At 47.6% G+C, this 21535-nt stretch overlaps 1 protein-coding gene across 1 annotated transcript; it reads left to right on the top strand.

The window, feature by feature from the left end:
• The first annotated feature begins 2338 nt into the window (after nt 1–2338).
• On the top strand, nt 2339–20705 carry ELP6 (elongator acetyltransferase complex subunit 6). Its single transcript, XM_056857757.1, is given in 7 exon segments — nt 2339–2392; nt 9941–10019; nt 12249–12319; nt 16030–16166; nt 17384–17579; nt 19739–19885; nt 20571–20705. Coding segments are annotated over 7 exon segments (813 nt in total). The 3' UTR covers nt 20700–20705.
• The last annotated feature ends 830 nt before the right edge of the window (nt 20706–21535 follow it).

Raw genomic sequence — 21535 nt, 5'->3', positions numbered from 1 at the left:
GGTGTTGAAGGAGTCCCTTTAGATCTCCTCCACCCTCCCTCGATTTCCTCCCGCTGCCCGGCTGCCAAGGAATCTGCTGGCCCCGTGCTGCCACCTGGCGGAGTGCAAGAAACGCAGGGACCGCCTGTGGCAGTCAGACCGAGGCTCACCTCCTCCAGGCAGCGCCTTCCCCCTTTTGCAGGGCTTGGAGCAGCCGAGGACCAAAGGTGTGCCGCCGCCTCGGTCTGTCACTGAGCCATCCTGGTTCATGGCCCTTCGCAGGTGAGGCTGAAGGCCTCCTATTGGGTGACCTCGGGGCAGTCCATCCTCTCTCAGCCTAACCTACCTCACAGGGATGTTTGTGAGGAGAAAGGGAGAACTCTGTCTCCTGCCTTGAGCTCCTGGGAGGAAGGATGAAATTAAAATGTAGATTAAAAGGATTTGTCAATGCCCCCATCCCCCAAGCTATCCAATGCAATGACTGTCAGCACATCTTGTGGCAGTGAATCTCACAAGTTCCTTCCCTGTAATGCTTTCCCCCCTCTGTCCTGAACGACTGCCCATTTCACTAATTGACTCCACACCGGACACATGAAGCTGCCTTCTACTGAATCAGACCATCGGCTCATCAAGGTCAATATTGGCTACTCAGACAGGCAGCGGCTCTCCAGGGTCTCAGGCAGAGGTCTTTCACATCACCTACTTGCCTGGTCCCTTTATCTGGAGATGCCGGGGATTGAGCCTGGGATGTTCTGCATGCCAAGCAGATGCTCTACCACTGAGCCACGAGGCCCAGTCACATGAAGATGCCTTTTACTGAATCAGACCATCAGTCCCTCAAGTTCAGTACTGTCTGACTGGCAGCAGCTCTCCAGGGTATCAGGCAGAGGTCCTTCCCAGCATGTACTGCCTGCTCCTTTCAACTGGAGATGCTGCTGGGGATTGAACCTGGGACTTTCTGCATGCCAAGCAGAGTCTCTACCACTGGGTCACAGCCCCTCCCCGCATTATGGGATCATGCAACAGAAAGCAGTTCTATCTGCTCTCTTCACAATTTTATAGATGTGTAGGGTTTTTTTAACAACCATTTGCCAGGCAAAACAAGTGACTGTCAACTCTCTTTTGTGTGTGAATGTGTGACAATTCACTTAAATATTAGCAAATAAGCATTTTTTCCTCCTCCTGTTGCCGCTCCAGCCCCCATCGAAATCCAATACTTTACACACCAAATAATTGTTAAACGTGTCTCTCCTTCCCTGGAGGTTTTTAAGCAGAGGCTAGATGGCCATCTGTCAGCAATGCTGGTTCTGTGACTTTCGGCAGATCATGAGAGGGAGGGCATCTTGGCCATCTTCTGGGCATGGAGGAGGTGTCACTGGGGGTGTGTGTGGGGGAGGTAATTGTGGGTTTCCTGCAATGTGCAGGGGGCTGGGCTAGATGACCCTGGTGGTCCCTTCCAACTCTATGATTCTATGTCTATGTTCTATGTGTTTTTTTCACCGCAGGCCAGTATTCAGCCCTAAGTGGCACGCAAGTCCCCGGCCAAGGTGCTTGGCCGTTTGAACTCCAGCTCATCATTGACTTGACTGCATAAATACAGGGACGCATCATGTGTGAATCTGAACAAGCCATGTTTATTGATTTCAACAGGGCATAAGTCAAACTAAGCACGCTCACAGCCTGATCCAGCACATGCTTATTCGGTTGTGATCATTCCCAAGTAAGCATGCACACTGACCCTGGGGTGATGTTGAATAAAGCGTGCATTTTTTGTGTGCTGTCAAGTCACAGCTGACTTGTGGCGACCCCTGGTAGGGTTTTCAAGAAAAGAGATGCTCAGAGGTGGTTTGCCATTGTCTCCCTCTGCGTCACACCCCTGGTATTATCTCCCATCCATATACTTGCCAGGGTCAACCCTGCTTAGCTTCTGAGATCTGACAAGCTCAGGCTAGCCTGGGGCGATCCAGGTTAGGGGAAAGCATGCACATATACCCTGAAATAAAAGTCCCACTGACATAATTGTGCAGGGGGCTGGACTAGATGACCCTGGTGGTCCCTTCCAACTCTATCAGTTGAAGCAAGCATGCAGTTATGAGCGCCCTTACTTGGGAGTAAGCCTCCCCCCAGTTCTCCTGTTCAGCGGGACTTCGAAACAAGCATGCACGTCTGCAGCGCCCCTTCCGCAACACGTAACATAGTAACTCCCCGCCCGCTAACAAACCGGTGCGGTCAATGGGACCAGTGGCGCATGCGCACCTGCCCAGTCGTCGCCCGAGCCCTCAACGCTCCCAAAGAGCCGCGACAGCTGCGCAGGCGCGTTTCCTGTCCCTTCGCGGGAGCCGTAGTTTACACGGCGGCGATGTTTGCTCAGCTGAACGAGCTGCTCGGGGACTTCGTGGATCGGCCGGAGCAGGTGAGGCGCCCGCTCGGGAAGGCCTCGGCCCCGGGAGCCAGAAGGGTCCAGGAACTACGAGTCCCAGCATGCTTCGCTTCCCGAGGAGGCGCACGTTGCGGCTCGGCGCTCGCCGAGCCGCAACGTGCGCCTCCTCGGGAAGCGAAGCATGCTGGGACTCGTAGTTCCTGGACCACTGGCGGGCGGGGAAGGGGTTGCAGACGCTGGCTTGGGGAGGGAGGCATTCCACACAGGGTTGCCAACCTCCAGGTGGTGGCTGGAGGTCTCCCAGGATTGCAGTTGACCTCCAGGCAGCAGAGATCAGCCGCCCTGGAGAAAATGGCTGCTTTGGAGGGTGGGCTCTAGGGGACGGGACCCTCCCCTTCCCAACCCCGCCCTCCCCAACCCCAAATCTCCAGGAATTTCCTAACCCAGGGGTAGCAATCCTAAAGAAGTTGCCACCACTGCCCCTCAGCTCTGCACGGAGGGTCGCCAGGTCCCTCTTCGCCACCGGTGGGAGACTGGTGGGGGCGGAGCCTAAGGTGGGCGGGGTTTGGGGAGGGGAGGGACTGCAGTGCCACAGAGTCCAATTGCCAGAGCAGAGCGGCCATTCTCTCCAGGGGAGCTGCCCTCTGTCGCCTGGAGGTCAGTTGTGATAGCAGGAGAACTCCAGCTGTTACCTGGAGGTTGTGTGTGTAGGAAATAGGCACCTCTATGCTAGTGCAAAAGGTGACTGCTACATTGGTTCTCGTAGGTTATCCGGGCTGTGTGGCCGTGGTCTTGGTATTTTCTTTCCTGACGTTTCGCCAGCAGCTGTGGCAGGCATCTTCAGAGGAGTAACACTGAAGGACAGTGTCTCCCAGTGTCAAGTGTGTAGGAAGAGTAATATATAGTCAGAAAGGGGTTTGAGCTGAATCATTGTCCTGCAAAAAGTAACAAAGGTAATGTGAAATTCATAAACATCAGCACAACTTTAACAGAAAAGAAGAGAGTTTAAGAATGAATAAGGCTTGGCTTCCTGTCTTGAAAACCTCCAGACTAACAAAGACTACAGTCAACAATAGCCATACGGATTAGCTTTGGGTTTCACACATTAACAGATCACTTCAGGATACAATGGTTCCATATTAACATACCACACCCTCATTAGCACATTATCTTGATACTTACAGGACAATGGTTAGCACATTACCTTTGATACTTTTTGCAGGACAATGATTCAGCTCAAACCCCTTTCTGACTATATATTACTCTTCCTACACACTTGACACTGAGAGACACTGTCCTTCAGTGTTACTCCTCTGAAGATGCCTGCCACAGCTGCTGGTGAAACGTCAGAAAAGAAAATACCAAGACCACGGTTACACAGCCCAGATAACCTACAAGAACCAATGAACTCTGACCGTGAAAGCCTGTGACTGCTACACTTTCTGTATCCCTGTGAGGAACAAGCCGACGTTGATTAAAGAATGACAACATTAATGGCAGTGGTAGAAAAGGGCAAGAGTCCAGTAGCACCTTAAAAGACTAACAAATATTTTCTGGTCAGTGCATTTACCTGGGCTGAATAAAGACCTTGCATTCACGGCTCATTACCAATGCTGATTTCTCCACACCCATCTCTCCCCTGGACGTCACAGACTCTTCTGCATACCACACCTCATCCCATCCCGCCTGCTATTCACATTTACATACTGTTAACATTTACATACGAATGCTTGTCTGAATTCACTCTCCTCTACTTAAAGACAGATGGATTCACATTCTAGCTGTAAGTAGAGGAGAGTGAATTCAGACAAGCATTAGTATGTAAATGCTTGTCTGAATTCACTCTCCTCTACTTAAAGACAGATGGATTCACATTCTAGCTGTATCTGAAGAAGTGAGCTGTGGCTCACGAAAGCTCATACCCTGCCAGAAAATATTTTTGCTAGTCTTTACGGTGCTACTGGACTCTTGCCCTTTTCTACTACTGCAGACAGACTAACACGGCTACCCACTGTGAACATTAATGGCAGTCGACTTAAGGAAAGAATAAGCTGATGGGGACTGAAGAAGAGATTAGTATAAGAAATCGAAACGGCTGTATCCCCACTGGTCTGTGGCTTCACTTCGTGGGAACCTTTGTGGGACCACCGTCTTATATGAACACTTACCTTTTGGACTGTATATGTTTGCTCTTAACCATTCCTGTTCCTTTAGGGTGTACACTTATGATGTTATTTGTTTGTATGACTAGTTGTGATTTGTATATTTGTGTAGCTTTATAAATTTTGCACTTTGTTTAATCATTACCTGGAGGTTGGCAACCCTATCTGCAGGCGAGGGGGGCACAGAGAGCAGGGCTTGGGAAGAAGGTCTTAACTGGAGGGCTGGGCAGTACCAGATAGGGTTGCCAACCTCCAGGTAGTCAGCAAACTAGAAACAGCACTTCACAAGCTAGACACAATGATTATAAAGTAGTGGTATTTAATAACATATCCACCACTGATAGTATATAGGCAAAAACATGTATTGTTGATTATTGCCTTAAAAGTAACACCAAAGAGAGGACTATGCCTTGTTACAAACAAATAGCAGTATGATAGATAAGTCCATGAAAGGGGGTGCCAACCTCCCTTTCTTCCACAGATATGCTTCTTGAGAGTAGCAATTCAGTAGTGCAGTTGTTCTCAACAGAAGCCCGGTGATCTTTCTGTTTCAGCAATTAATGCCTTCTTCAGGGACCACTATATCATAAATTAGTACATAATGCTAATTAACAAATAATAATTAATATAAATATGCTAGCAATTGGCTTAAACAAGGGAGAAAATAGAGAGAAGATAGAGCATCATACTCACACGCTGGCTGTTATTAACATTCTCTGCATTGGCAATTTACCAAAGATACTGCCCTTAATTTTAAATGGTGCAGTCACATGTGAGAATTAACCATTAAAGAGACAGTTACATTTTGCATTACAGAAAAACTGAATTTAATTAAAGAGACAGCTGTTACATGAATTATGTTACAAATAGCATGCTAAATCCATCGAGGTGTTCAGTCCTTTAGGATACAAAGTATCAAACATGTGGATGTATTTAGATTCTTGACGCCTTAATATGAGATCCACATCAGACCTATCATATTTCTGTTGATTGAATCGCCATAACACAAAAAATGAAAGATCCTCATCAGTGTGATTATTGTCAAGGAAATGCTGTGTTAGTGGGGCCTCCAATACACGTTGCCTAATCCTGGACCTGTGTTCACTTATGCGATATTTGAGTTGTCTATGGGTTTTTCCAATGTACCAAAAATGGCAAGCACATTTTATCGCATAAATTAAATGTTTGGAATCACAGTTATTAAAACTCTCAATCATGAACTTTTGGCCAGTAGCTGGATTAATGATTTCTTTGACTGTTAGCATGAACCTGCAACTTTGGCAGGAACCGCATTTGAAATTACCCTTAGGTAAGTTGGCAACTGACTCCTCACATGCTTTATTGCTTATTAGAATGTCTCGGAAAGACCTGGTTCTTTTATATGCCATTCGTGGTAAAGACTGGCAGCCAGGCAAATGTTGGACTAAATGCCAATGTTTGTGAATCACCTGTCTAATTAAAGGAGATAATGAAGTGTACTGCAACACGCAAGTAACGCGATCCGAACGTTGTGCCATTGATTGAGATAATAGTTGAGTTCTAGATCTATCTCGTGTTCTGGACATGGCTTGCTTAATAATTTTATTCGGGTACCCACGTTGTTGTAATTCAACACTAAGCTGATTTGCAGCCTGTGAGAAATCTTCATCATTTGTAGAATTCCTTTTAAGGCGAAGTAACTGGCTGTAAGGTAGGTTATCCCTTAAATGGGGTGGGTGAAAAGATTCATAATGCAACAGAGTGTTGCGTGCCATTTCTTTTTTATAAGGACGGACTCCCAATTTACCGTCCTGTGTCTTAAAGACACGCACGTCCAAAAAGGCTATTTCCAAGCTGTTGTTTTCTCCACTGAATTTAATATTCAGATCACGCTCATTGATCCATATAAGGAATTCTTTGAAGGATTCTGCATCCTGCATCACCAAAAAAACATCATCAACATACCTAACGAAGAGATGGATCTTATCACTGAATGGGTTATTATGATAGATATAGGCTTGCTCAAAAGCAACCATATAGATGTTTGCAATTGACGGCGCGCATGCGCAGCCCATTGCAACGCCGTGAATCTGTAAAAAAAATTCCTCATTGTACATGAAATAATTTTTCTCCATGACAATATCCAACAAATTAAGTAAAAATGAAGTTGGGGGTTGTGGATCAGGTCTAGAGTCTAACAACCCAGCTATTATACTACGGACGGCTTCAAACGGCACATTCGTGTACAGGGCATTCACGTCCATTGTGCACAACACTGAATTTAAAGGGACAGAAATATTTTCTACTTTTACTATGAAATCACGAGTATCTTTGATAAATGCACTGGTTTTAGTGGTATAGATGTTCAAAAAGGATTCTAAGTACTTAGCCATTGGTTCTAAAATCGATTCAATACCTGCCACAATAGGTCTGCCCAAAGGGGGTCGGGTTGGTTTGTGAATCTTGGGTAAGATATAAAATCTGGGAATTTTGGGATGCTGATTATACAGATACTCCGCAGTCTCCTTAGAGATCTGCTCCAAGGATGACGCTTCATTAATTACAGTCCGGATGATGAGCTGTATCTCATCCGTGGGATCATGTGAGAGGCGTCGGTAAAATGCTGTATTAGTTAACTGCCGTTGCACCTCAAGATCATAGTCCTTTTTAGACAATATCACAATTGCCCCGCCCTTATCCGCTTGTTTAATTACTATGTCAGGGCGTTTGGCTAATTTACAAAGTGTCTCCCAATCTTCCTTTGAGATGTTATTTCTTCTGTGCATTTTTTGCCGTTCTAAAATGGCAATGTCACGACTTATTACTTCCTGAAAGGTTGCAATGAAATGGTTAGAGGAAGAAGGGTTAAATTTGGATTTGGGTTTAAACCTTATCATGGGAGACTCTGCATTGTCACAACCAAATTTCTCTTTGAGCTTTAATGTACGTATCAATTTAAACATGTCAATCTTTGTTTGTAAAGGGGAGTAGAGGGGTGTGGGGACAAAACCCAAACCATATTGTAATATTTTCAATTCTTGTGGGCTAAGTTGATAGTTTGATAAATTGACTACTATCTCCTTTCCCTTCCGCCCCCTCGTCTCCGAAAAGGGCGAGAGCTACCCCGCCCTCTAACATATCTAGACCTTAAGTTGTAGTCCCTATCCGAAGTATAGCTAGATAGACTGGATGATTCACTATCATATTCTCTCTGTCTATTTCTATTAAAGCCTCTAGAAGTAGGGGCATTAGCAGTGGAGTCATTATACCAAGGATAGACTATGTCCTGGCTATAGTCATTAGAATCTCTTTCATATTTCTTTGTTTTGTATACTTTGATATTGTCCTGATATGCCTTTAATTCTAATTCCATTTGTTTGATTTTATTATCAAAAACTGCAGTTGACATGGAAGGTTTCAGTTCCTCTTTCAATTTTTGTACATCATCATTAATTAATTCAACCTCATGAGTAGCTTGGCCAATAACTAAGGTCATGAGATCATAGGCACATTTATTAAGGATGGCTATCCATTTGTTTTTAAACTCAACATTATCCTTAAATAAAGTGGGAGGCTTTTGAAGACGCAAGCCTCGTGGGATCATCTTATGTTTCACATATTCAGCAAGGGAGGATGCATGCATAGCATATTTGATTTGTTTCTTAGACAAATTTAACAGCTTGTTAAAGTCGGGAGTCGGTTCAGTATCAGCTAATGAAAACATTTGTACAGAGTCCAAAATTTTATCTCTCTCTTCTGCAGAAAATGCAAAAGACTCCTTCAGGTAGTAGCTGGAGATCCCCTGTTATTACAACTGATCTCCAGCCGATAGAAATCAGGTCACCTAGGGAAAATGGCCGCTTTGGCAATTGGACTATATGGCATTGAAGTCCTTCCCCTCCCCAAACCCCACCTTCATCAGGGTCCGCCCCAAAAACCTCCTGCCAGTGCCAGTAGAGCGTGTAGAAAATGCAGTTATTTATTTACAGTGCTATAAACACACTCTTTCCACCACTATCTCCCGACATGAGACTCACAGAGTCTTACACTTATATACAGATGCCATCTCCAGGCAGCAATTAGTGTTCCTGGCTGAGTCACTCTCCAGGTGCAACTCATCACCTTCAGGCTGAGTCACCCTACAGGTGCAACTCATTAACTCAGTCTCAGGCCTTCTAGGGGCTTTCCAGGTTATTGCATCAGCTTAGCTTGACACTTAGATCCCCTGAATCTAAAACTACCTGTCATTGCTAATATGAACAGACTTGCATATTCTGTCAAGTACCAGAGGAGCCATTTCAAGGTGGCTGTGACACAAACCTTGAGGCCAGGTAGCACCTTAAAGACCAACAGACATTTCCAGGGAAAGAGCTTTCGTGAGTCAAAACTCACTTTGTCACACCAACCTATAATCTATTTTATTTATTCAGGAAACCCAGGAGCTCCTCAGGGATGTAATACCATAGAGTCCCCCTTCTGAAGCTGCCTTTTTTCTCCAGGGGAACTGAGCTCTGTAGACTGGAGATCAGTTGCGATTCCAGGAGAACTCCAGGCCCTACCTGGAGGTTGGCAACACTAACCCTAGACCATAAAGGAGCTTTGGCTGGACCAGAAATGTTGCCATCCTTTCAGGTGCCAGAAGACTAGGGTTGCCAACTCTAGGTTGGAAAATGCCTGGAGATTTTGAGGGTGGAGCTTGAGGAAGGCGGGGTTTGAGTGGGGATTCGAACCTGGGTTTCCCAGATCCTAGCCTGACACGCTAGCCACTACACCACACCGGCTCTCGCCATTTTTGAAATCTTTTACATCCTTCCATTGTTTGTCCAGGCAGTGTCTCTATGTTACGAGGTGGGCTTCATCCACCAGCCCACCCTTACCACATCTTGAGGGACTCTAAAGAGGACTCCATAGGACGGGACAGCATCTGTCCAGCTGTGTCAAAGCACAGGAAGCTGCCCGTGGAGCAGTGAGTTGGGGCTGTTTTTCTCAAACTCAATCATGTCAGACAGGCTAAATGTGGAATATGAAGCACTGATAAACCCCAGTGCTTGTGCATGGTTCAGGGGAGGGGCCATGGCTCAGTGGAAGAGCCTCTGCTTGGCATACAGAAGGTCCCTGGTTCAGTCCCCAGCAGCATCTCCAATAAAAAAAAAGACCAGGCAGGAGGTGATGTGGAAGACCCCTACCTGAGACCCTGGAGAGCCGCTGCCAGTCTTAATAAATAGTAGTGACCTTGACTGGCACCAGCTCTTCAAGGCTTCTAGAGAGAGAGAGATTTTTACTGCCACTTACTGAGACTGCCACTTAAAGAGGATTGCCAGCCAGCGGCTCTGGGAGCCTGCCCCCATGCAAAGCAGATGCTATACCCCTGAGCCCCAACCCCTCTGCAGACTGTTGGGCCTGACTATCTTGCTTTGGTTTTCCCTTTCTCGTTTCCTAGGGCCAGCTGACCTTACTGGGTGCCACCAAGACAGACCCCGGCTTCCTGGTCCACCATTTCCTCTCCTTTTATTTGAAAGGTATTCAGGACAGTGAAACAATTTGAATGTGTTTCTTATGCCAGGGGTCCCCAACCTTTTTGATCCTGCAGTCACCTTTAGGATTTGAACACAGCATGGTGTGTTCAGTTACAAAATGGCTGCTGCAGGTGGTGGGGCCAACCACAAAATGGCTGCTGCTGCTCACTTTCAAATGTACGGTGAAGATTCTTGAACTGTGGTGGCATCTGCTGCCAAAGCAATATTTTTTAATGTGCAGTCATTCAAATCTCCAATGGCCAATCAGGAGGCTTGCCGTGCAAAAGCCCCACCTGGGCCCCGCCCACTTTCTAAAAACACCTTGCAGGTGACAGGAAAGGTGTTGGTGGGTGTTGTGGCACCCCCCAGGCTCCACGTTAGGGAACCCTGTCACATGCAAACCTCTTTGGGCTTAAGGAAAGGGGTGTTTGGTAACTTGATTCAAAAGAGAACTGCAGCAAGCGATTGACCTTCCTTCCTTGGTCGGGCTGGGGTTGGGCTGCCTAATGTGCCGTCTACCTCTCAGTATGCGGAGGAGAACCCTGGGCCACTGAGGATCTCTTGGCAGTCCTGGGAAATGTTCAAAGCCGCTTGGAAGAAAATTCAGCTGGCAGCCAGTGGCAAGATACAGGAAGGCCCCTCCAAGGTCACCTGAGTTCCTCCCTGTCTTTTGCCCCCATGTGTTCTCATCCTCATCTTTAGGAAAAGGTGTTTGAAAATATTTGAGCAAATTCTACAACAAACTGCAATTTGAGCCCAAATTTCTGCATCTTGTGTGGCTTCCTGCCTCTCTTCTCCAAAGTGGCCCTTGGCTGTGTTGAGCGATTGGCCCTTCGCATTTGTGGTTTCCAACTTCGTTACTGTTAAGTCCGCATGGGGGAAACACACGAGGTCAGAGACGGAGTTCCAACAGCAACCACTTTGGTTCTTGTGGGTTATCCGGGCTGTGTAACCGTGGTCTTGGTATTTTCTTTCCTGATGTTTCGCCAGCAGCTGTGGCCGGCATCTTCAGAGGAGTAACACTGAAGGACAGTGTCTCACGACACTGACCATTTGAGCAACCACTTTATTAGGTGAACAGAACTAACTACAGTGCCTAGACCCCTGCTTATATGCCCACTTGGCCACTCCCCCCACAATCTTGATTGGGGGGGGAAACTCTAGTAGCCAATTGCAACATACCGGTCAGGAGCCTTGGGGAACTCCAAGCTACCCAGGGTTTCTCCTGATGTAATTACACAGAGTTCCTTCCCTTGATTCAATCACCCACACCCACATACATACATAACAGTTACCCTCCCTGTGAACCTTTTCTGGCTTCCATTTACCCATCCATAGGGTACAAGAAGCTTCCTTGGAGCAAGTGAGACCGCTAGAAGCAACTATCCAGAGTCTTGGGGGAGATATTTCCCCCTTCCCATATAGCACAATCACTCCTGGCCCTTTAACTGGAGAGGCCAGGAATTGACTCTGGGCCTTGTTAGTGCAAAGAGCGTCTTCCCTGTTCCATGCCAAGAACATAAGAAAGGCCCTGCTGGATCAGACCAAGGCCCATCAAGTCCAGCAGTCTGTTCACACATTGGCCAACCAGGTGCCTCTAGGAAGCCCACAAGCAAGACGACTGCAGCAGCACCAACCTGCCTGGGTTCCACCGCACCGCACCCAAAATAATAGGCATGCTCCTCTGATACTAGAGAAAAACAAATCACTCCCGGGTCCAGGTTCTGAAATCATGGGCTGAGAGCAGAGCATGCTGGCTGAGTCAGAATGTTACAGAGAGCAAAACCTGTCCTGGCTGCATTCAAGTCTTTGCCTCATGTGTGGGAAAACTTTGAACAAAGATTGGGTAGGTTCCATCAATCCTGACAAAAGTCAGTTTCAGGTAGCCGGCTCAAGGTTGACTCAGCCTTCCATCCTTCCGACGTCAGTAAAATGAGTACCCAGCTTGCTGGAGATAAAGTGTAGACCACTGGAGAAGACACTGGCAAACCACCCCGTAAACAAAGTCTGCTTAGGAAACGTCGGGATGTGACGTCACCCCATGGGTCAGGAATGACCTGGTGCTTGCACAGGGGACTGCCTTTACTTTATAGGCAGGTGCTAAAGGTGAAAATCTGCTAATTGGGGGGGGGGGGGTGTTTTCAAAGCAATGTCTTTTTTTTGTCTCAAAATCACTCTAGTAATAGGAATGCCTTATAACAACACAATGTGTATCTTTGTCCTCTTTGTCAGCTGGGTGCAAAGTCTGTTTCGTGGCTCTTCTGCAGTCTTTCAGTCACTACAGCATCGTGGCCCAAAAGCTGGTAAGCCGTTTGAGTGAGTGTTTCTGTAATCCCGAATTAGTAGCTGTAGAGCTTGTAAGTGGTGTACTTTGTGTTTGTGCTGGCGCACACGTGCATCAGTGGGTTTCTGGACTGTAGCAAATCCATTGTGGTTTGTCCCCTGCCGATTTCTCCCTCTCTTGGCCTGATCGCATCAGTTGTCAGCTCTCTCATCATGGCTCCATCTTTCCTGGTCTTCCCAGTGGCATTTAGTGTCTTAGGATGTCTAGGTCTTCTTTCCCTTAAGGTCTTTGGCTTTTTCTCCACCACACGCAAAAGAAAAGTGGGAGAGCATCTGCTGGGTGTGCAGAAGGTCCCAGGTTCAGTCCCCAGCAGCATCTTCAGTTAAAAGGACTAGGCAGTAGGTGATGGGAAAAACCTCTGCCTGCGACCCTGGAGAGCCGCTGCCGGTCTGAGTAGACAAGACTGACCTTGATGGACTGAGGGTCCAATTGGGTAAAAGGCAGTTTTGTGTGTATTCGTGTGCATGTAACTTGGGAGGGGTAAGGTCACTCTTTTATTTCCAAAATCTCAACTTAACATCTTGTACGATGAGAGATGTTATCCCTCCCAAAACTTGCGCACAATGTCATCAGCCAATCAGAGTTGATGGGTTACTGAATCTGTTCTGGCAATAAATTGTCCTTGGTGTTGTAACGATTCTGTTACTCTTGGAACGTTTAGTTCCTGCAGAACATTTTACTGCGGTACTGCAAACCACAACAGTTTCAGTTTGTACTCTGATAAAACTTGGTATGTTGCTGCTTCTGAGAACTTCTCAGGATGCTCTGGAACTCAGAGTTCAGCCTGTAAAAGATGCTTGCTTAACCAGTGTCCTCTTCCCATGCTGCTACTAGCAACCCTGGAGAGCTGCTGCCAGTCTGAGTAGACAATATTGACCTCAGTGGACTGATGGTCTGAGTCAGTATAAGGCAGCTTCATGTGAGGGGCCATGGCTCAGTGGCAGGGCATCTGCTGGGCATGTAGAAGCTCCCAGGTTCAATCCCCCACAAGGGACTACAAGGTCAGTGATGTGAAAGACCTCTACTGGAAACCCTGGAGAGCTGCTTCCAGTCTGAGTAGACGATACTGACCTCAGTGGACTGATGGTCTGAGTCAGTATAAGGCTGCTTCACGTGTGAGGCATTTGCTTGGGAAATGCTGGTAAAACCAAATTTCTGTCCCAGTCAAGTGACCCTGTTCCTGTGGCAGGGATCCCATGGAGTGGGGAAAAGAAGCAGTGGGGATCAGTTTGGATAGAGGATGAGAAAGAAATCCCATACACATCTGGAGGCTGAAGGCAGGCCTATGCTTCCTTTATGCATATAAGCATAAGCTGCCTTCTACTGAATCAGACCCTTGGTCTTTCAAAGTCAGTATTGTCTACTCAGACTGGCAGTGGCTCTCCAGGGTCTCAGGCAGGGGTCTTTCATATCACCTGCTTGCCTAGTCCCTAACTGGAGATGCCGTGGATTGAACCTGGGACCTACTGCATGCCAAGCAGATGCTCTTCCACTGAGCCACAGCCCCTCCCCATCTCTTATGCAACAGGCCAGGGAAGGGATTGCTGTTCTTAGATGCTTTAATTGGGCATCTCTCAGATGCTCTTCGTGCAAGACTTCCCTTTGATATCACAATTCCCCTTTTGTTGTATCCTATCTCTAAAGGCTTAACTGTCGCCTGGGTGTTTTGGGGTCACAGATGCAGGGAAGAGCATTGTGTTCATTCTAATGATCTTCTGTAGATACTCCCAAAAACCTCAGGTGCTGATGGTGGGTGCACGGTGTTATTGATCACACTCTGGTGGTCTGTGGGTTTATGGCTGCAACCGCCTGGCAGGGACGTCGCTGGCCAGTCGTTCTTCATAGGCCCTCACGCCGAATTTCCTCACAGCCAGTCGTAATTCTTTTTTGTTGGTTATAACAGATCATGAGGGCAGTATGCTTTTGATGTGTACAGGTGGGGTTTGCAAAAGGCTCCTGGGCTTGGGAGAGATGAGAGCACTTCTGTCCTTCATACCAGTTCCTCATCAGTCAGTTTTCTTTCTCTTCTTTTACGCCCTTCTTAACACTACATGTATCGTTCCTTCCCAAATAATCCCAATTTAATTGAAAGGAGGTCTGAGGAACCTGGACGGATTTCTTAACCTTCCTGCCCACATCTGCCTCCACATCTGGAGCCATTTCTCCTTGCACTGCCTCCCGCTGTCAGTGAGTTTTTTTTGCAGTTTTTAAAATTATCAGTTTGAACACACTTTAAGCTGCCTTATACTGAATCAGACCCGTCAAGATCGGTCTTGTCTACACAGACTGGCAGCGGCTCTGCAGGATCTTAGTCGGAGAAATGTCTTTCACATCACTTTGCACCCCTGACCCTTGTGTTTTAACTGGAGATGCTGGGGATTGAACCTGGAACTTCCTGCATTCCAAGCCGATGTTCTACTAGAGCCCCTCCCCCAAGTTTTTGGTATATCTGTATAACGTTAAAACACTACAGCAATAATTCTTACTACCAATTTTTTTTAAAGGGAGAAAGCCTACCAGAGGAAGGGGGAGTTGGAGGATGGAAGGGGAAATTCCAGAGAAAATCCTCTATACAGAGGATCCGTTGCTGCCACAAATGCCTTTATTTATTTGTAATTATTATATATTCATTTGTACCCCACCTTTTCCCCCAACGGGAAACCAAAACAGCTTATATCTTTCTCCTCTCCTCCATGAGCCAGCATGGTATAGTGGTTAAGAGCAGTGGTTTGGAGCAGTGCACTCTGATCTGGAGAAGCGGGTTTGATTCCCCACTCCTCCACATGAGCGGCAGATGCTAATCTGATGAACTGGATATGTTTCCCCACTCCTCCACAAGAAGCCAGCTGGGTGAACTTGGGCTAGTCACACACACTCAGCCCCACCTACCTCAAAGGATGTCTGTTGTGGGGAGGGGAAGGGAAGGTGATTGTAAGCTTGAGTCTTCCTTAAGTGGTAGAGAAAGTCAGCATATAAAAACAAACTCTTCTTCTTCTTCCATTTTATCCTGACAACAACCCTGTGAGCTAAGTTAGGCTGAGAGTGTGTGACTGGCCCCCAGGGTCATCCAGAAGCTTCCATGGCACAGTAGGGATTTGAACCCGACACTTTTAACCACTACACCACACTGGCTTACGGGCACTGCACCCACAACAGCAAAGGGAGCAAAACAGGGAATTGCTCCTGTGTGGCAGCTTCTGCAGACTGCTGCAGGGCAGGGCATGGGAAAGGTCCAGTCTAGGCAGCCACTGTGGAAATCAACCCAAACCAGTGTATAGCCTTCAATGGGTGGGACATATTTTGTCGTCCTGTCACAGGAAACATGGCAATTGTAACCAACAAACCAGCTGGGCTTTTTTCAAATCCTAAAATCTGACGTTTCTGCCCACAGCCCTTTTAAAACTAATTTCAATTTGTTGTAATCCACTTGGTGAAGATGCATGCCTCGTGGTGTCTATCCTAGCCGTTCAACGGCCTTGCAGGCTGCAATTTGGAGAGCTGAGCTCCCTTTGCACGTTTTCACTCCTCGTGTCCAGGTGGCTGGCAGGAGTGGATGGGGGATGGTGGGAAGCGTCCAAAAGATGGCTTATGAGGGGGTCCCTTCAGGAGCCCAAGGAAGATGCTCCTGGTCCGGTGGAGGGCTGGACGTGATGCTTTTTTTTCCCCCAGGGAAATAGTTTGACGACAGCCGAAGAACGGGGACAGCTTGTGTTCTTAGAAGGTCTGAAAGTTTCACACAACGTCTTGTTTAGCAAGCAGCAGGAGTCAGCCAAGCTCAATCCTTTCCAGTTCATCAGGTAACCTGAGTCAAAGGAGGGGCTCTCTGGTGTAGGGTGTGTGTGTAGATGAAACCCTGTTCAAACTTAGAAAAGGAAGAGTTGGTTTTATACCCTGACTCAAACCAACTTACAATCGCCTTCCCCTCCCCACAACAGACCTCTTGTGAGGTAGGTGGGGCTGAGAGTTCAGAGAGAACTGTGACTGGCCCAAGGTCGCCCAGCTGGCTTCATGTGTAGGAGTGTGGAAACCAACCCGGTTCACCAGCTTAGATTACGCTGCTCATGTGGAGGAGCCGGGAATGGAACCCAGTTCTCCAGATAAGAGTCCACCGCTCTTAGCCACTAAACCATGCTGGCACGCGGCCTGACACCCTTACTAGTAGGATTCCTTTGAAATCTCTAAAACAGTGGCCCTAAGAACCCACTTTCTTGATGGAGGAGCAGTAATTCTAGTTTGGGTTCACGATTATGAGCATAGAATGGAAAAGACTGTAATTCAATTTTATTTTATTTTTTGCAAAGGGGTGTTAGTCTGTAGGAGCAGAATCAAACAAAAGTCCAGTGACACCTTTAAGAATAACAACATTTATTTCAAATTAACCTGGAATGGGGCGCAGGATCTTCTGTCTGTGCTGTTCTCATAACAGCAACAATTGGAGAATAAATCCAGTCTGTCACACAAACACTTGTTGCCATCTGGGAAGAAAATGATATGTGTGTTATGCTAATTGGTGGTGGAAAGCGCAGCCAAGTCACAGCCGACTTATGACCCCCCCATAAGGCGTTCAGGGCAAGAGACATTCAGAGGGGGTTTGCCATTGCCTGCCCTGGACTTCCTTGGTGGTCTCCCATCCCTTCTTAGCTTGTGAGATCTGGCAAGGTCAGGCTAACCTGGGCCATCCAGGTCAGGGTATTATGCTAATCTTGGCCATCTTCTGGGCATGGTGTAGGGGTCACACGGTCTATGTGTGGGGGAGTTAGTTGTGAATTTCCTGCATTGTGCAGGGGGTTGGACTAGATGACCCCGGTGGGCCCTTCCAACTCTATGATTCTAATTACTTGTGAATAAAAACTGCATGTCAGTTATACAGTTGATATATTTTTCCAGTCACCTTCAGTGGTGATCAGATTGCCCAGCTCAGAGAGCAGCACTGGGGTGGCATGTGGAAGAAAACTGTGTTTTCCCCCTCAAAGGCTTGGTTCTTGGCCTGACACCCTTCTCTTTCTCCCTCCGTCGCCTGCAGCGGAGACGGCTCCGACCTGAAAGGGCTGCATGAGTTTGTCCGGGCAGCCCTGAGCCCAGCTGCTGGCGGGGACTCGTGGAAGTGCCCGGTGCTTATTGTGGACGACCTCAGCGTCTTGCTGAGCCTGGGGGTGAAGCCGACGGATGTGCTGGATTTCATCCACTACTGCAGAGTCACCGTGAACTCTCTGCTGAAGGTAGGCATGTATTTATTTCTATTCTGCTTTTCTCCCCTTTGAGACTCAAAAGTGGCTTTAGAATCATAGAGTTGGAAGGGACCACCAGAATCATCTAGTCCAACCCCCTGCACAATGCATGAAATTCTGAACTACCTCCCACCCACAACCTCAGTGACCCCTACTCCATGCCCAGAAGATGGCCAAGATGCCCTCCCTCTCATCATCTGGCTAAGGCCCTAAGGTAATAGAATCAGCATTGCTGACAGATGGCCATCTAGCCTCTGCTTAAAAACCTCCAGGGAAGGAGAACTCACCACCTCCCAAGGAAGCCTGTTCCACGGAGGAACCACTCTGTTAGAAAACTCTTCCTAATGTCTAGACTGAAACTCTTCTGATTTCATTTCAACCCGTTGGTTCTGGTCCGACCTCCTGGGGCAACAGAAAACAACTCGGCACCATCCTCTATACGACAGCCCTTCAAGTACATGAAGATGGTTATCATGTCCCCTCTCAGTCTTTTCCTCTTCAGGCTAAACATACCCAGCTCCTTCAACCTTTCCTCATAGGACTTGGTCTCCAGCCCCCTCACCATCTTTGTTGCCCTCCTCTGGACACGTTCCAGCTTGTCTACGTCCTTCTTAAATTGTGGTGCCCAAAACTGAACACAACACTCTAGGTGAGGTCTAACCAGAGCAGAGTAAAGCTATACCAGCACTTTGTGTGCTCTGGACACTATACCTCTGTTGATGCAGCCCAAAATCGCTTTTGGAACATCATTCTCCCCTCCTTGATTTTCTCACAAGAGTCTTGTAAGGTAGGACTTGCTGAGAGTGTGTGATGGGCCCAAGGTCACTCGGTGAGCTTCAGTTACAGTGGGAAGGGGCAAACGGTGCCTTTCCTTGATGAGAAGCTCCCTTAGGCCAAGGGTTCCCTGGAAAGTACCCTGGTAGCCTGCCGACACCACTCAGGACCTGAGAACCTCTAGACTGACCGGCTGAGAAGGCACTCTTCCAGCACAATACCACAGCAAAAACAAAATAACTTATCATCAGCCTGGTAGTTCCTGCAGTCTAGCACATGGGGAAGAGATTAAGAGGAATAGATCGTACTAAATGAAACCCAAAAAAGTCTTTAAAATGGTTTATTGTAAACAAGAGTAAAAGAAAAGAAAACACCTGACTTTCCGGATTCCTCCCAGGAGATATCTTCCCTGTCTTCTTCTCTCCTCTCCCTTACTACTGAGGCCTTTGGCTTTTCAGGGAGGGAGCCTGGTTGTGCCACCCCTTCCTGCCCACCTAAGACTGGCACGTGTGTGGCATTTACCTTCAAAAGGCAGAGCCACTTAGCTCGACGTCTTTCCAGCCATTACCATGTAGATCTTGGAAGGCTGTGGTTTCAAAGACTTCTTGGCCTGTGTGCTTACTTGCAAAGGATTGAATTGAACATAGATCCCCAAACCCAGCATAGGTGCATGCCTTTATATGCATGGGGAATCCCACGGGTAACTCTTTTGGGTCTTCCTGCGGGGCTAGACATTCCCAGCTGCCCCCAAGCCCCCTCCTCTGCCTCCTTGTTACTATTCTCATGGCTTCTTTGAGGGGCCCTGTTCCTCCCTCTTCCCACCTCCTATGCGGTTCTCCTTGCAACTGCTTAATCTGCGGTTCAAACAGTCCCCGACAGTAGAGGGTCCAATTAAAAAACTAATTCCTTGCAAAAAATATCTTTCACCATACTTGCAGTTTTGCTAACGGCTGCTTGTGCCATGTTATTTCTTTGTTTACAAAATTCATATTCTGGCCTTTCTGCCCTCTCAAGGGCTATCAAGGCCGCCAACAGTTTAAAATATTCCCAATAAAATCATGTCAAGGGCTGAAATATCTCACAGGTACTACTTGTGATGCCAGTGTGGTGTAGTGGTTAAGAGCATTGGTTAGGAGCGGTGGACTCTGATCTGGAGAACCAGGTTTGATTCCCCACTCCTCCACATGAAGCCAGCTGGGTGATCTTGGGCTAGTCACAGCGCTCTCAGAAGTGTCTCAGCCCCACCTACCTCACAAGGTGTCTGTTGTGGGTGGGTGGAAGGGAAGGTGATTGCAAGCCAGTTTGATTCTCCCTTAAGTGGTCGAGAAAGTTGGCATATAAAAACCAACTCTTCTTTTTCTTCTTCTCTGGCCCAGGGGAACGTGGTGGTGACGGTGCGTGGCAGTGATGACTCAGAAGACGAGGAGAATGAGCTGCTTGTGAAGGCCCTCCGTCACCAGGGCAACCGGATCCTGTGGGCTGAAGGGCTGACGACCGGCTTCTGCAAGGATGTGCATGGGCAGGTGAGTCGGCGTCTTCCCTTTGTTCTCTGGAAGCTCCCGCACTGAGTTGGGAACGTCACACACACAGAACTTATGAATGCTGATATGACCCTCTGAGTCAGGGAGAAAGGCTATTAATGTAGTTGACCCCAACTTCTTTTTACTTGAGAATGCAACAACTACAGAGTCCCACACGTCCAGGCCCCAAACCATCTCAGACACAGGCTGTTTCTTCCCTCCTTTTTTTTTAGAGGTCTTATAGAGGGAGAAGAATCTTACAACTAAAGGTCAAATCTGCAACTGCTGTCACACCTTTTCACGGGGGTGGAAAGTGCTGTCAAGTTGCTAGTTGGCTTATGGCAACCCCTCATGGGGTTTTCGAGGCAAGAGATGTTAAGAGGTGGGTTGCCATTGCCTGCCTCTGTGTAGCAACTGTGGACTTCCTTGGTGGTCTCCCATCCCAGTACTAACCAGGGCCGACCCTGCTTAGCTTCTGAGATCTGATGAAATCTGGCTAGCCCAGTCCATCCAGGTTGGGGCCACCTTTTCATACTAAGCATCTGTATTTTTCCACCTCTGAGGGTACTGACCACCTGGCGCTGAGTGAGGCATTTCTAATTACATGTATTGTCTCGCTTTTCCCCCTTCAAGAAGGGACCTACCCTGGATGTAAGCTGAAAGAACCCCATTCCTCTCTTTCCTGCAGTTAACGATCATCCGTCGCAGCTCATGGGAGGAAAAAGCTGAGAGAAACCTTCAGCAAGTTTACCAGTACAAAATCCAGGACAAAAACGTCACCTTTTTTGCCAGGGGGATGTCAGCAGCAGTGCTGTGAATCTGGGGGTGGGGGATACGGGACGCCAGGATGCTTTGCTAAGGAATCAGGTGACGGAGAAAAGGAAGTTGCAGAAGAGACCGGCTAGGGTGGAGGGGGTGGGTTCTGGAACTCAGCAAGACCCTGATGTCTCCCTTGGTCCTGTGTCAAATCCTGAACAAACCCATGGGTGAAAAAGACTGACATGGATTTCGTGGAGATTTTGATACTCCTCAATGAAAGCTGTTCCCTGGGGGTGAGTCCAGTGCCACGGTGCGCTGGCAACCTTGGCCATGCCAGGCCTTTGGGAGGAGACTCAGGATAGCTTGGTCAGGAGGCAGCGGAGGCAGAGAACACTCTCTGTCACTTGAAGGGGCCGGCCTGGCCTGTTGCCTGTGTTGACCAGGCCCCTGCCACTAAGGAATGTCAGCCGGATGCAATATTGGGCTGCAGTGTAACACGGACTACAGCTGTACTACAGTCAGCATCTAACCTTCAAGCAAAGCAGAGGACTCAAGAAAGCAGGACTAACGTCATATGCAAGTACCAGTTGCATGTCTGCCTTCTATGGTCAAGCAATTAAATATATGTGAAAAACAAACCATTTATCCCATTATTTTTTACATGCACACCTACAGGATAACTGAAACACAGTGGGAGCCCCCCTGCCATAGCTTCTGCAGAGTTGGGCACTTTCACACAGCCCAAATAATACACTTTAAATCCACTTTGACGGTGGATTTTACTGTGTGAACTGGCAAAATCCACTTGCAAACGATGGTTAAGGTACACTGAAAGTGGATTCAAAGTGCATTATTTGGGCTGTGTGAAAGTGCCCTCTGTGCCTTGTTACCCTG

The sequence above is a fragment of the Euleptes europaea genome, chromosome 11 (assembly GCF_029931775.1).
Source record: "Euleptes europaea isolate rEulEur1 chromosome 11, rEulEur1.hap1, whole genome shotgun sequence".
NCBI classification, from domain to species: Eukaryota; Metazoa; Chordata; class Lepidosauria; order Squamata; family Sphaerodactylidae; genus Euleptes; species Euleptes europaea.
The sequence above is the reverse complement of the archived record's forward strand: the minus strand, read 5'-3'. Positions and strand labels throughout refer to the sequence as shown.